General features: G+C 39.4%; 1 protein-coding gene across 2 annotated transcripts in view; it reads right to left on the reverse strand.

Moving 5' to 3' along the window:
* Positions 1-13809, reverse strand: part of Pex16 (peroxisomal biogenesis factor 16) — a 275960-nt gene extending 262151 nt beyond the window's left edge. For both annotated transcript variants that reach the window (XM_090386047.1, XM_090386046.1), the window contains exon 1: positions 13664-13809. In XM_090386047.1, coding sequence (XP_090242173.1) covers positions 13664-13799 — 136 coding nt within the window. In that variant the 5' untranslated portion in view covers positions 13800-13809. The remainder of the gene's footprint in view (positions 1-13663) is intronic.
* Positions 13810-15315: the final 1506 nt, after the last annotated feature.

Consider the following 15315-nt stretch of genomic DNA (forward strand, 5'->3'; position numbering starts at 1 on the left):
AAAACTCCAAACACGAGAGGTATTAGAACCTACAGTACTTAGTACCATGATTGGGTTGGAGGTTAAGAAGACGAAACGAGATATTTGTTGATATTAGACTTGAACTTCTGTAGACTGTAATTTTCAAGAAATACTTATTAAGGAAGGTTGTTCCAGAAAACGGCAGTTGAATAAATAAAAGAGGAAGATGAAAAGTTGGTTCTGTGAGTTTGAAGTTGGACAGTAAATGGATGTTGGCTGGTGGCGGCATGTGTTTGGACTGTTTTGAAAGAGAGAGCGGGAATTATAGAAGCCAATTCAGAAGAACAGTGCCCATGGAAGTATTTGTAGAAAAGGCATGCAACAGAATCAGAAAGTCTATGAGACAGCGAGTTCAAAGATTCTGTTAGAGAGAATGGAATCTAGAAGCCTGAAAGAAGTTTTGGGGGCACTGCACTAGATGTGAGAACAATATTCCACAGTAGGGCAGATTTGCGATTTCTACAGAGTGAAGAGCTGTTTGGAAGAAAAGTAACGCCGACAGCGAAAGAGAAAACCAAGTTTTTTAGATGCAGAGGAAGCAATATTTGTAATGTGCTTGTGCCAAGAGAGATTAGAAGTCAGAGTAATACCCAAAATAGATATATCATTTTGCCTAGAAATCAGAGTGTCACCAAAGATAAGTATAGGAGCAGAAGAATCCTTTTTGCAAGACAAGACTGAGTTTTAGAAGGATTCAAATCAACTAAGTTATCTTTGCTACACTGGTGAATTACCTGGAGATCAGCAGTTAAGGAATTGGTAGGGGATATTCAAGAAGTTGAAGCTGATTGAACAGGGCAAGATTTTTCGAAATGTAAAGGGGAATGCAATGTGCTATCATCAGCAAAACTATGGATAGGATTTCCAGTCAATGGAAGAAGGTCAATAATATACAAGAGGAAATGAGTGGGGGAAAGAACTGAACCTTGGGGGACACCAGCATTAGAAGGCAGAGCCATCTACAATCACCCTCAATGAGTGATCAGAGAGAAAACTAGATAACCAATTACAAAAAACAGTTGGCAAACCATACGATCGAAGCTTGATCGCAAGCCTTTGAGATGTCAAGAGCAACTTCTTATGTTTCAACAAACTTTTCCATTGAATTTGTCCATAAATGGGTAACATAAGCCAGAATATCACCAGTGAATCGACACTGATGGAATCCATATTGGCGATCGTTGATCAGATGGAAGATTTCTAGGTAATTTAAGAGTTGGCAGTTAATTAATTTCTCTATTACTTTAGAAAGAGTAGAAGTAATTGCAATGGGACAATAATTGGATGGGAGGGACTTGTCACCCTTTTTAGGAACTGGCTGGATATGAGCAAATTTCCAAGCAGAAGGAAAAACACCTTTGGAATAAGAAAGTGAAAAAAGGTGGCAAAGAACAGGAGTAAGTTCAGGAGCACAGGTTTTGAGAACAAGTGGAGAAATACTGTCAGGACCTGGAGTTTTCTTAGCATCAAGATTCGTAAAAATCCTTCTGACATCCTTTTGATGGAAGACCACAGGAGGCATTGAATGGAGCGTGTTGGGAATGATGTGAGGTGTTTTACCAAGATCATTAATATATGAGTTGGAAGAAAAATGGGACACCAGCAGTTCAGCTTTACCCTTGGCTGAAGTGACAACAGAACCATCTGGTTTTGACACAGGTGTGAGCAGAGATGGGCAAAAGTTGCAGCCAATAGCTTAAGCAAAAGACCAGAATGCTTGGCTACCATTAGGGTAAGAAGCAAGTTTTCTACTCTTAACCTGTTCAAAATCTAGTTTGGACTATTAATGACTGCTTTACAATTGTTGCAGGCAGAAAATGAAACTGAAGAATTAGAAACAAGCCAATTACGATATGTAACATTCTTCTCTTGAACAGCCTTAGCACATTTATTGGAAAACTAAGGTTTAGATAAAGGACGAGATTTTAAAGACGAGTGTGGGATAAAGGATTCCATTCCTGCAAGAATAATTTCACTGACACGATCTCAGCAAACAAGGAAAAGAAAAACAGAAATCTCGCAGGTCATCCTATTTTGCATTCTGGTAATGCCAAACAATACGAAGTTGGGAATAGCCATGGGATAAAGGCTCCATTGGAGAAGAGACAATCACCAAGTTGTAATCTGCGGTACCTAAAGGACAACTCTCTTCGACCGTGTACTTAGAAGGGTTGTTTGTGAGAAAAAGACCAAGTGTGTTGGCTGTATGGTTAGGATTGTCTGGCATTCTTGTAGGTAAATGTACAATCTGTGCAAGGTCATTAGAAATTGCAAAAGCCTCAGCATTTCAATCAGCTGGGTCGGTGTGACTAGAAAACAGAAGCCAGCTGGAGTTGAGAACGTTAAAATCACCAAGGAAATCTCTCACTGTTAGGAAAGTTGGATGGGAGAAAGTCAAATTGCAAACAGAGGAAGTCAAAGAGCTCCAAGCGATTAGTGGAGTTGGGAGAACAGTAGAGACAGCAGATGAATTTGACACAATGAGGTAGAGAGATTTTAAACAAGAGAAGAGATTACAAATAACCAATTCTCTGACAGGGAATAACGGAACGGACATATGCACAAGTACCACCTTTGAGGCGAAAGGAATCATACAGCAAATAATTTGGGCAACTGAGATGAGCAGTATTTGAATCAACCAATAACTGAGATTCTGTCAGAAAAAGTATATGGGGTTTGGCAGACTGCAAGTGGAAATGAGCATTGTTGAGATTAGAATTGAGACCACGTATATTTGTGAATTATTTGTGAATTAAAGGGCTTAGAGTGGAACAGGTATCCTGTGTGTTATCAGACACTCAGCCTAAAACAAATAATGGATCCAATGTCTCTCTATTACAGAAGATTTAGGAAAAGTCCGGTTGGCCTGCCTTCCTAAAATCCACTAATGCACACCTCGATGGTAAGCCCTGTTACGTCACTTAGGTGGCAATGAACGTGCAGAGTGGTTCTCTTCAAGACGCCTGGTCAGCATGAAGAGGAAATGACCAAACCCTCCAGCATATGACAGCACGACGAAACAAATGGCTTTCAGTCCCCAGCAGCTTTCACTCTCCCTCTTACGGCAGCGAGAGGATCAGAATGGAAGCAGAGGGTACTAAGAATCTCTGGGTACGACCAGGCTGCCATACACGGAAATTGAACTTGGCCTGTTATAACGTAAGATCACTCATCGGTGAAGACAGGATATTAGAGCTGGAAAAGGAATCAGAAAATGTGAATTGGAATATCATTGGTTTGGCTGAAACAAGAAGAAATGAATCACTTATACGTTTATCAAGTGGAAATCTGCTGTACACCAATGGAAACAGTGAAAGGAGTGAAGGTGGAGTTGGGTTTCTGGTCCATAAAGATTTTAAAAACATTTTGGAATTCAAAAGTACATCACCACGGGTGTCAAGACTAATACTGAAGATTTCTAAGAGGTACAAGCTAAAGATTATAATGATTTATGCACCAACATCGAGCCATGATGATGAAGAGGTTGAAGAAATGTACACGGAAATTGAGTCTTCTAGATGAGCAGAAAACCCACTATACTATTATTATGGGAGACTTCAATGCTAAGGTCGGAAAAAGACAAAACAGTGCAGAAAGGGGAACTATAGGAAATTTTGGAATTGGTGAAAGAAATGAAAGAGGTGAAAGACTTGTGGAATTTGCAGAATCTCAAGGACTGTCAGTAATGAACACTTTTTTCAAGAAAAGGATGAACAAAAAGTGGACATGGAAGAGTCCAAATGAATTAACTACTAATGAAATCGACTTCATCCTCAGTAACAGAAGATATATTGTGAATGATGTTACCGTCCTGAATAAGGTAAATGTTGGAAGTGATCACAGAATGGTAAGATGTACACTTGATATAGATGTAGGAAAGGAAAGGAAAAAACTGACTCAAGTAAATAATACAAAGGTCTTTGAAATAACAGAGGAGGAGAAAAAGCAGTATGTACTGGAACTTAAGAACAAGTTTGAGCTTCTGCAGACTGCTCAGGACCAAGATATTGGCGAGGAATATTACAATTTTCTGAAAGTGATAAAGCCCAAGAAACCTATGGGAAACAAAAATCCAAAGAAGAAAAAATTAGCCAAGAAACACTTGTCATGATGAACCGAAGACAACAAATGAAGAGCAAGAAAAACATGACAGGGAGAAAACTGAGTATACCGAGTTATGCAAAGCCATTAGAAAGAGACTCAGAGAGGACATAAGAAGATTTAACACAAGAAAAGTAGAACAAGCATTAAGGGAAAAAAAAGGATTTAAATCAGCAGCCATGAGCAGTAATACAGAAAGACAAATGATACTGAAACTGAAGAATAGCGATGGTATACTTATAAATAGCAGAGAAGGCATAATCCAAATAGCAGAAGACTACTATAGAGAATTATACAAGGAGCGAGGGAATGATACCAGCAGTGGGGAAGATGGATTGCAAAGTAGCAACACATACGACATACCCGATATTCTTCCTGATGAGGTAGAACATGCATTGAAAAAAATGAAGAATCGGAAAGCCCGGGGGAAGATGAAGTTACTGTAGAGTTGTTAAAATTGGGAGGAAGAGACATAACACAAAAACTGGCAAGGCTCTTCACAAAGTGCATTAGAAAAGGTGTGACGCCTAAGCAGTGGAATAATGCAATCATAGTTTTGCTGCATAAGAAAGGAGATAAATCAGAAATTGGAAATTATAGACCAATCAGCTTGTTTTCCCACATCTACAAGTTGTTCACAAGGTTCATTACTAACAGATTAGAAAGAATACTTGATGAGAATCAATCGAAGGAGCAAGCTGGCTTTAGGACAGGATTCTCAACTATGGATCACCTTCACGTAATATCACAGCTAATGGAGAAAGCAAATGAATATAAAACATCATTATGCCTGGCATTTGTGGATTATGAAAAGGCATTTGACTCCATACAGCATAAGGCAATGTTTCGGACACTGGAAAGACAAGGCATAGATACCCCACATATTATGATTTTGAAGAAAATATATGAGAGTTCTACCTCCTTTATTAGACTAGACAAAGACAGTAGGAAATTTAAAATTGAGAAAGGAGTTCGACAAGGAGACACAATATCATCAAGGAGACATCCTCAGTAACAGAAGATATATTGTGAATGATGTTACCGTCCTGAATAAGGTAAATGTTGGAAGTGATCACAGAATGGTAAGATGTACACTTGATATAGATGTAGGAAAGGAAAGGAAAAAAACTGACTCGAGTAAATAATACAAAGGTCTCTGAGATAACAGAAGAGGAGAAAAAGCAGTATGTACTCGAACTTAACAAGTTTGAGCTTCTGCAGACTGCTCAGGACCAAGATATTGACGAGGAATATTACAACTTTTTGAAACTGATAAAGCCCAAGAAACCTATAGGGAAAAAGAAATCCAAAGAAGAAAAAATTAGTCAATTAACACTTGTCATGATGAACCGAAGACGACAAATTAAAAGCAAGAAAAACACTGACAGGGAGAAAATTCAGTATACTGAGTTATGCAAAGCCATGAGAAAGAGCCTCAGAGAGGACATAAGATTTAACACAAGAAAAGTAGAACAAGCATTAAGGGAAAACAAAGGATTTAAATCAGCAGCCATGAGCAGTAATACAGAAAGACAAATGATACTGAAACTGAAGAATAGCGATGGTATACTTATAAACAGCAGAGAAGCCATAATTCAAATAGCAGAAGACTACTATAGAGAATTATATAAGGAGCAGGGGAATGATGCCAGCAGTGGGGAAGATGGATTGCAAAGTAGCAACACATACGACATACCCGATATTCTTCCTGATGAGGTAAAATTGGGAGGAAGAGACATAACACAAAAATTGGCAAGGCTCTTCACAAAGTGCATTAGAAAAGGTGTGACGCCTAAGCTGTGGAATAATGCAATCATAGTTTTGCTGCATAAGAAAGGAGATAAATCAGAAATTGAAATTATAGATCAATTAGATTGTTATCCCACATCTACAAGTTGTTCACAAGGATCATTACTAACAGATTAGAATACTTGATGAGAATTAACTGAAAGAGCAAGCTGGCTTTAGGACAGGATTCTCAACTATGGATCACCTTCACGTAATATCACAGCTAATGGAGAAAGCAAATGAATAAAAAACACCATTATGCCTGGCATTTGTGGATTATGAAAAGGCATTTGACTCCATACAGCATAAGGCAATGTTTCGGGCACTGGAAAGACAAGGCATTGATACCCCATATATTATAATTTTGAAGAAAATATATGAGAGTGCTACCTCCTTTATTAGACTAGACAAAGACAGTAGGAAATTTAAAATTCAGAAAGCAGTTCGACGAGGAGAATATCTCTGAAGCTGTTTACTGCTGCCCTTGAGGAAGCTTTCAGAAGATTAGACTGGTCGCAGAAAGGAGTCAATGTGAATGGAGAGTATCTAAACCATTTACGATTTGCAAATGACATTGTGGTCATAAGCCACGATCCCAAAGAATTAGAGGAAAATCTTAATCAGTTATGCACAGTTAGTAAGGATTTTGGACTAAAGATGAATATGGCTAAAACAAAAGTAATGATGAACAAGTATGCCACAGAAAGGGAAATAATGATTGAAGGAGCAGTAATTGAAAAGGTGAAGTCATATACTTATCTGGGACAAGTTATTAGCTGTAATAATGATAAATGGCTGGAAGTCAAGAGAAGAATAAATTTTGGATGGATAGCATTCAGGAAATATAGTCACATACTGAAGAGCAATATCCCAGTTTGTCTGAAACGTAAAATAATGAACCAATGTATACTCCCCACCATGACTTATGGAAGTGAAACTTGGGCACTCACCAAAAGAATGGAAGAGAAGCTGAGAACTACACAGCGAAGAATGGAATGAATCATATTGGCGATCAGACTGTTAGGTAAGAAGAGAAACACATGGATTAGGCAGCAAACTCAAGTAAAGGACATTCTTATCAAAACTAAAGAACTAAAATGGTCTTGGGCAGGACACATAGCTCGAAGACATGATGACAGATGGACTAAGAAAATAACAGAATGGTACCCAAGAGGAGCTAGAAGAAAACCTGGAAGACAAAGGCGGAGATGGATAGATGAAATTCATGAGTCTTTGAGTAGTAAATGGATGGCCAGTGCTCAAAACAGAAGGAACTGGAAAGTTGCTGGAGAGGCCTTCATCCTGCAGTGGATTGAAAATGGCTGATTATGATGAGATTTGTGAAATTAACTAGGAAGTGTTTGGGGTGTTTAGATATTTTTGCAGATAAGCTTACTCTATTTGTTTGACAATTCATGGTGTATTCAATAGTATAAAAAAGTTGGGGGCAGGAGGGGGGGACATGCTGTATGAAGTAATGAAATTTTTGGATATTGCGTACACATGGTAAGAATATACCCAGATCCTTGACAATGCTCCTGCATACACACTACTCGGACTCACTCCAGCCACCATCTGGCAGAGTAGAGGTAGCATGATCCAGAAGCCTCCTAAAGAGTTACCAATAGGTTCGGTCCGGTGTACTAACCAACGGCCGGCCTGCGAACACCATTTTAGAGCTATACCCTCGAAATGTAAGGAAGATTGGATTCACTATGATGTTCATCATAACCTCAAAAGTCATCAGTCATATTGCATGATGGAAGAGATGGGAAAGTTGCATTTGTCAATCTTTGTTAAATAGGTGGTAGATGACTTTCATCAACCGGTGAAATACCACCACTTTGCTTATTGGAGGCTTGAAGTGGTGAAACCCATGTTTAGTCTCTAGAGCAAAGTTTCCGGCATCCCTCTCCTCCCTTACTTCTCCTTCAACCCATGCACGGTACTAAGTACTATAGGTTTTGATACCTTTCGTGTTTGGGGTTTTTCATAAAAAAAAAAAAAAAAAATTTCAATTGCCACTCTCAAGTTCATATGCCTAATTTTTCTAGATCTTTTTGTAATAGCAAACCCTGATTACTGTGATTAACTATGCTGCCAACCTTTGTATCATGTGCAATCTCAGCCATTAAACCCAATATGTTTTCATCAATATCACTTATAAACAATGAAAACGACAATGGGCCAGCCCTGAACCATAGAGGCATCCATTAATAACATTAGTCCAAGAAGAGTATTGTGCCGTTTGAGCTCAACCATCCTTTTTACCAAAGAAATTTGCCCCTAATCCCAACACTGCTCTGTTTTGTACAGGAGTGTTATGTAGAACAGCATCAAAAGCATTTCTGAAATCAAAGTATTCACACTGTCAAGATTATTTTTTGCATCCAGTTCCTCCATTAATGTGTTACAGTATCTAAACAGATTAGTCAGACAAGGCTGACCTCCTTAACAAATCCATGCTATGACTGCATTCCTGTGGTCCTGCAGTACTTCTTTAACCAGTGAATCTATTATTTTCCCTGGAACAGAATTCAAGCAAAAAGGTCTTTAAGCTTGACTTCTTTTCCACACATTACTCACTTCACCCTTTGATCCCTGCTGTAATATGAGGTCTGACTGAAGTTTAAGACTTTAAATGGATTAATGGTTATTCTTAAAACATGATCACCCCCCTTCCTGTAGATCTTTCTGCAAAACGATGATGGACAAGCCTAGCCCCATCTACCCATCATTTTCTTCACCCTGATTATAAGGTCTCTTGTGCAAAATTTACTGTTCTTTTGCATTTACTACTGCAACAAAAACAACTACTAGTGCCTTTTGCAAAGGAACTAGTAGTTGTTGGTGACTATTGTCAGGAAAACAGGAAACATGCTTTGTAAAAAGGATAGGTGGAACAGGACCAGGGTATGTCTGACAGGGGCAAAGGTTGATTACGTTCTAGAGCGGCTATCATCTTTTAAGGGCACAAGAGGTGATATAGTTGTACACATTGGCACTAATGATATTAAGAGTAGGAGACCAGCGGAATTACTTAACAAGTACAGGTTACTGAGGAAAAAAAGCCGTGAATTAGGGTTGAATTTGAAAGTGTCTGCAATTCTGCCCAGACACGATAGGAGGGAGTATATGATTAGAGCCCTGTCGATCAATTCGGCCCTGGAAAGATTGTGCAGGGCTCAAGGGGTAGAATTTTTTTCAGCCTGGTCTGTACTTGTTAACAGGAGAGACAGCTTCTACAGGGATGGGATACACTTAAATAGAAAGGGTGCAAGAATGTTTGCTGATGCTATCGAGGCAGTGTTAGGTGGGTGGGAAAACTGCTAGAGTGGGGGGATACAAGGACTAATAGATTAACAGTAGCCACTGGCAGAGGAGAAAGTGATTCTTGCACTGCTTCTATTGGAATGAACAGCAGGCTGGAAAATAAGATGCAGGATATTTCAAAGACTGCTGGGAATCATGGGGGTACAAGTAAACACATGGGTTGTGTTAGGATGGCTAAGAGGAAGAGCAGTTGCATATATACTTGCATGTACACCAATGCTAGGAGTTTTGTAAATAAATTTGATGAATTTGAGGTATTGCTCAAAACATCAAAGGCAGATATTGTTGGGATTTCAGAGACGTGGTGTCACACAGATATATGGAATGCAGAACTGGAATTTGGGGAGTACAATGTCTACAGAAAGGATAGACAGGATAGGAAGAGAGGAGGGGTTATGCTATTAGTTAAGAAACACATAAAATCCAAGGAAGTGAAGGCAGTGACATCGCTGGACAGTGCAGTGTCGAGTCAGTTTGGTGTGACATAAGCATTGGGAGATCAAAATTGAGAGTAGGAGTGTGCTATAGGTGTGCAATGACTCTGATGCGTATAATAAGAAATTGTACAGAGAAATAGAGTTGGCCAGTAAATCAGAGTTTTATAATGGGGGATTTTAATTTCCCACATATTGACTGGAATTTGGGGGCTGGTCACTCACACACTAGCAAGGCTTTTGTGGATTTATTGGATGATTGTTTTCTACATCACCATGGTAGGGAGGCAACTAGAGGGAGTAATAGTCTTGAGTTGATTATCAGTAGTGATTCTTCATGCATTAAGAATCTGCAGATAAAAGAACCACTAGGTGGCAGTGATCACAGTGTTCTGAAGTGGGATTTACTCAAAGAGGTAACTACCATTAGGGGTAAAGGGAAGGGGTTTTGCTTTCGTAAAGGCAACTACGATGGACTGAGACAGTATTTAATTCTATACAGTGGGATCAACTGATGATGTTACCAACAGCAAATTCAAAATGGGAAGCATTCAAAGAACTTATCTTGGAAGCTACTAGGCTTTACATACCAACTAAGAAATATTGTTCAAGGTTTAGGCCTAAATGGATGTCAGATGAACAAATGAGGCATATGGCAGAGAAGAAAAATGCATGGGATACATATAAATTAACACGTGACACAGAAGCCTATGGTAGATACAAGTTGATCTATAACCAAGTTACAAAGGAGGTTAGGCAGGCGAAGGAAGATTGCGAGAAATCCTTGGCAAGGGATGCGAAGAAAAACAGCAAAGAGTTCTTTACTTATGTAAACTCTAGAAAGAAGGGGATGAATCAGATTGGTCCACTTGATATCGATGGGTCAACTGTTGATGATCCTGCTCAGGTAGCTAACAAACTAAATGAATATTTTGCATCGACAATCACACGTGAGGAGTTATTCAGCGAGCGGAATGCCAGAGGTGTATTCAACTCTGGCAGTAAGCTAGAGAATCTATAACTGAGAGTAAAGTGGAGAAGAATTGTTGAAGATAAACACAAGAAAGGCACCTGGGGTGGATGGGATCTATCCAGTTATATTAAAGGAGGCAGCAAATGAAGTAAGCAAACCCTTAGCCATAATTATGAGAGCTTCCTTGGACTCAGGGGAGGTACCCATGGACTGGAGATGTGCAAATGTGACCCCAATTCACAAAGGAGGATCAAAGGCTGACACAAGTAATTATAGCCCTGTGAGTTTAACTTCTGTTCCCAGAAAATTAATGGAGGCACTGGTTAAAGAAGCACTGCAGGATCATCTAGACAAGACTTCAATTATAGCTCAGACACAGCATGGTTTGGTTAAGGGGAAGTCTTGCCTGACCAATTTGATTGGATACTATGATGCAGTCACAAAAGAACTGGATGTAGGGAATAACTTTGATATTATATACTTGGATCTTAGAAAGGCTTTTGATACTGTTGCACATGGAAGACTGCTGCACAAATTGGAGCAGTGTGGCATTGCAGGCAAATTGCTGCTATGGATAAAGGGGTGGTTGAGGGGGAGAAGACAGAGAATGGTAATCAATGGACACTGCTCATCGTGGACTAATGTTATTAGTGGAGTCCCTCAGGGTTCAGTGTTGGGTCCATTATTGTTTTCTGTATTTATAAATGATATTGATGATGGTATATCAAGCTTAAAGTCCAAGTTTGCAGACGATACGAAGGTTGGCAGGGTTGTCAAGGACACTACTGACACTATGCTGCTGCAACAGGATCTGGAAAGGTTGAGCAGATGGGCTGAGAGGTGGCAAATGAAGTTTAACATTGACAAATGTAAAGTACTACATATGGGAAACAGCAACCCCAGAGCAACGTATCAACTCTGTGGTACTACACTGACAGTGGTAGAGAATGAAAGGTACCTGGGGGTGGTTGTGCAGGCAGATATGAAATTCTCTGAGCAGTGCAGACGGGCTGCAAGAATAGCTCATGGTGTATTGTCAATGATATATAGGAATTTTTCTAGCAGGGATAAGGAGGTGATTATTCCCTTGTATAAGGCAATGGTCAGGCCACACCTAGAGTACTGTATACAGGCCTGTAGGCCTCATTTCAAGAAGGATGTAGAGCTGCTGGAACGAGAACAGAGAAGGGCAACAAGATTAGTGAATGGAACAAAGGGGTGCTCTTACGAAGAAAGGTTTAAGTTTTGCGAATTACAGTGTCTGGAGACTAGGCTGTTGTTCTTGTTCAGGAGCATTAGCAACTGAGGCCATATTGCTCCGGGGATATGCGGTGGTCATTCCCTGACCTTTCCGCATCCTCCGTATTTGGTGGCTCACGGGCTCGAACCCCGGTCTAATCAAGAAGCATGTGCTGCGCACTGCTGCTCCTGCCCACCTGGCTACGGAGGCACTTGGAGACTAGGCACCCGCGAGGTAATCTGATACAGGTGTACAAAGCCTTGAATGGGTTGAGCATGCTCAGTGCTGATGGGATTCTTCCTCTTGCTCAGAATAATCACCTGAGAGGGCATAAATTCAAATTGAGGAAAGACAGATGTGGGATAGATGTGCAGAAATTTGACTTTAGCCAGCGGGTGGTTGGTGGGTGGAACAGACTTCCATCCCTTGTCGTGGAAGTTGATAGCCTAAATAAGTTTAAGGCTCAGCTGGACAGGTATTTCGAACGAAGAGAGGGGTGAAGTGGAAGTGGTTATTTTTTATTTATTTATTTTACTTTATTTTTTTTGGCTGATGCTGCATAAGCTTGCTTTCTTAAATCGGATGCCTCTACTAATACTAATGCTAATTTCTCTCCTTCCACTGGATTAAATTGGAAAATTAGTTTCCGATAAAAATCTAGCAACCCGGAGAAGGGGATTCACTCAAGGAACCTATGAAAGCAACAGTTGAAAGGAGCTGACATCATCCATCACTGCATCATGCCAAGCCTTTGCAATGCCCAATCAGAAAGGATCATATTCTACAGATTAACTGGATTAAGTAAACTAAAGGGGGCAAATTTAAATTGAGGAAGGACGCTGACTAAATAATGTGGAAATTGGCTTTTAACTAGCAGTTATTATTATTATTAGCCACATGGTGCAAGGAAGCCTGAGGCTTATGCTGCAGCAGCTAAAAAAAACAAAATTCTGAATTACCCTGAGAGAGAGGTAGACTGGAATCACCAAGAAAGAGAAGAATGATGGTATCCAGCTCAGGACCATGGGTGTGCCAAGCCCATACTCACCAGACATGAGCCCCTGGATGTTATTGCTGGCAAAAACTCTCATCTGGTTGTGATAGTGGGTAGTTTGGATAAATTTAAGCATTGCAGAAACTGTTAGAGGTGTTGCATAGATAAGGTTTATTTTTTATTGTTGCATAATTTTATACTATTAATACTAGAACTAAATTCACCTATAGCATATATTTCATGGCATCTGGGTTTATGCAGGTGATCGTGCCTCTGTATTTGCCTGGGTGAGTTTAGCCCTGCTTATCTGTATTTTTAATTTATTTAAAAATAGTTTGTTGAAACGAAGGATTGTTGCTACCTCTTCAGCATGATTTGTTGCAGTCTGCAACAATTCCTTTAATGTGGTTTAAGGATTTAATTTTGTAACTCGTTCTTTGCTTTAATTAATTTCTATTTTAGTTATTTTTTTACAAACTAAGTTATAGGATGTATGACAACTCTGCTGACGGTTCACCATGAAAACCAAACTGCTATATATATATATATATATTTTTTTTTTCAATTAACTGATACATTTACAAATGAAATTTGGAAAGAGGTGAGCTCGGCATAATAAATAGGTAAATCAATACGAATGGATTGGTACATTCAGCGCTTATAATAAAATCGAGGATCCGTCAAATGTTAGAGGCCAAGATTTGACCAATCGCCAGCCACTGAAGTAAATGGCGTGATATAGAGAGTTAAAAGCTCGTCTGAAATAAACTGTTAGATACCTGCTGTAAAGTAAGACAACCACCTGAGAGATAATTCTAGTTCACTGGCAAATACAGGATTACACTTTACGAACTCTCTATACCTCTCAAAACTTGACATGGTTCTAACTAAACAGGAAGCTAATCCAACACTCATTGTAACACAAAGAAACAAAATTAAAAAAAAAAAAAACACTATTCCGAAAGACACCTTAGAATTGTACACAGCATGTATTATATAACGCCACCTGAAAATAATAAAAGAACAGAGTTTCCAATATGATAAAAGGTTGTGGATAAAAAAAAAAAAAAAAGGGAGCCGTGGTGAGAGGATACCTCGTAGTAGTTCATTTATATGAAATATAAATGAATATTTAAATAAAATAAACCATATGAATTTTGTCATGTATAAAGAAGATGAAGATTCTTCTCTTTCTTTTTAGTATTAGCATTACTAGAGGCATACCATGCAAGAAAGCAAGCTTATGCAGCATCAGCCAAAAAAAAAAAAAAAAAAAAACACTTCCATTTCACCCCTCCGTTCGTTCGAAATACCTGTCCAGCTCAGCTTTAAATTTATTTAGGCTATCAACTACCACAACAAGTGATGGAAGTCGGTTCCACCTACCAACTACCCGCTGTCTAAAGGCAAATTTCCGCACATCTATCCTACATCTGTTTTTTCTCAATCTCAATTTATGCCCTCTCAGGTGATTATTCTGAGCAAGAGGAGTAATCGCATCCGCATTGAGCATGCTCAAACCATTCAAGGCTTTATACACCTCTATCAGATCACTTCGCCGGTGCCTAGTCTCCAGACACTGAAATTGGCAAAACTTAAGCCTTTCTTCGTAAGAGCAACCCTTTGTTCCATTCACTAATATTGTTGCCCTTCTCTGTACTCGTTCCAGCAGCTCTACATCCTTCTTGAAATGAGGCCTCCAGACTTGTATACCATTGATTACCACTCTCAAGGTGTGGCCTGACCATTGCCTTATACAAGGGGACAATCACCTCCTTATCCCTGCTAGAAAAATTCCTGTATATCATTGACAAAACACCATGAGCTACTCTTGCAGACCGTCTGCACTGCTCAGAAAACTTCATACCTGCCTGCACAATTACCCCCAGGTCCTTTTCATTCTCTACCACTGTCAGTGTAGTACCACATAGTTGATACGTTTCTCTCGGGTTGCTGATTCCCATATGTAGTACTTTATATTTGTCAATGTTAAACTTCATTTTCCACCTCTGAGCCCATCTGCTCAACCTTTCCAGATCCTCTTGCAGCAGCAGCAGCATAGAGTCAGTAGTGTCCTTAATAACACTGCCAACCTTTGTATCGTCTGCAAATTTGGACATTAAGCTTGATATACCATTATCAATATTATTTATAAATACAGAAAACAATAATAGACCCAACACTGAACCCTGAGGGACTCCACTAATAACATTAGTCCACGATGAGCAGTGTCCATTGATTACCACTCTCTGTCTTCTCCCCCTCAACCATCCCTTTACCCATAGCAGCAATTTGCCTCCAATGCCACACTGCACCAATTTGTGCAGCAGTCTTCGATGTATAACAGTATCAAAATCCTTTCTAAGATACAAAGATATAATATCAGAGTTATTCCCTGCATCCAGTGTTTTTGTGATTGCATCATAGTATC

The sequence above is a fragment of the Mastigoproctus giganteus genome, chromosome 12 (assembly GCF_048544385.1).
Source record: "Mastigoproctus giganteus isolate SK-2022 chromosome 12, ASM4854438v1, whole genome shotgun sequence".
NCBI classification, from domain to species: Eukaryota; Metazoa; Arthropoda; class Arachnida; order Uropygi; family Thelyphonidae; genus Mastigoproctus; species Mastigoproctus giganteus.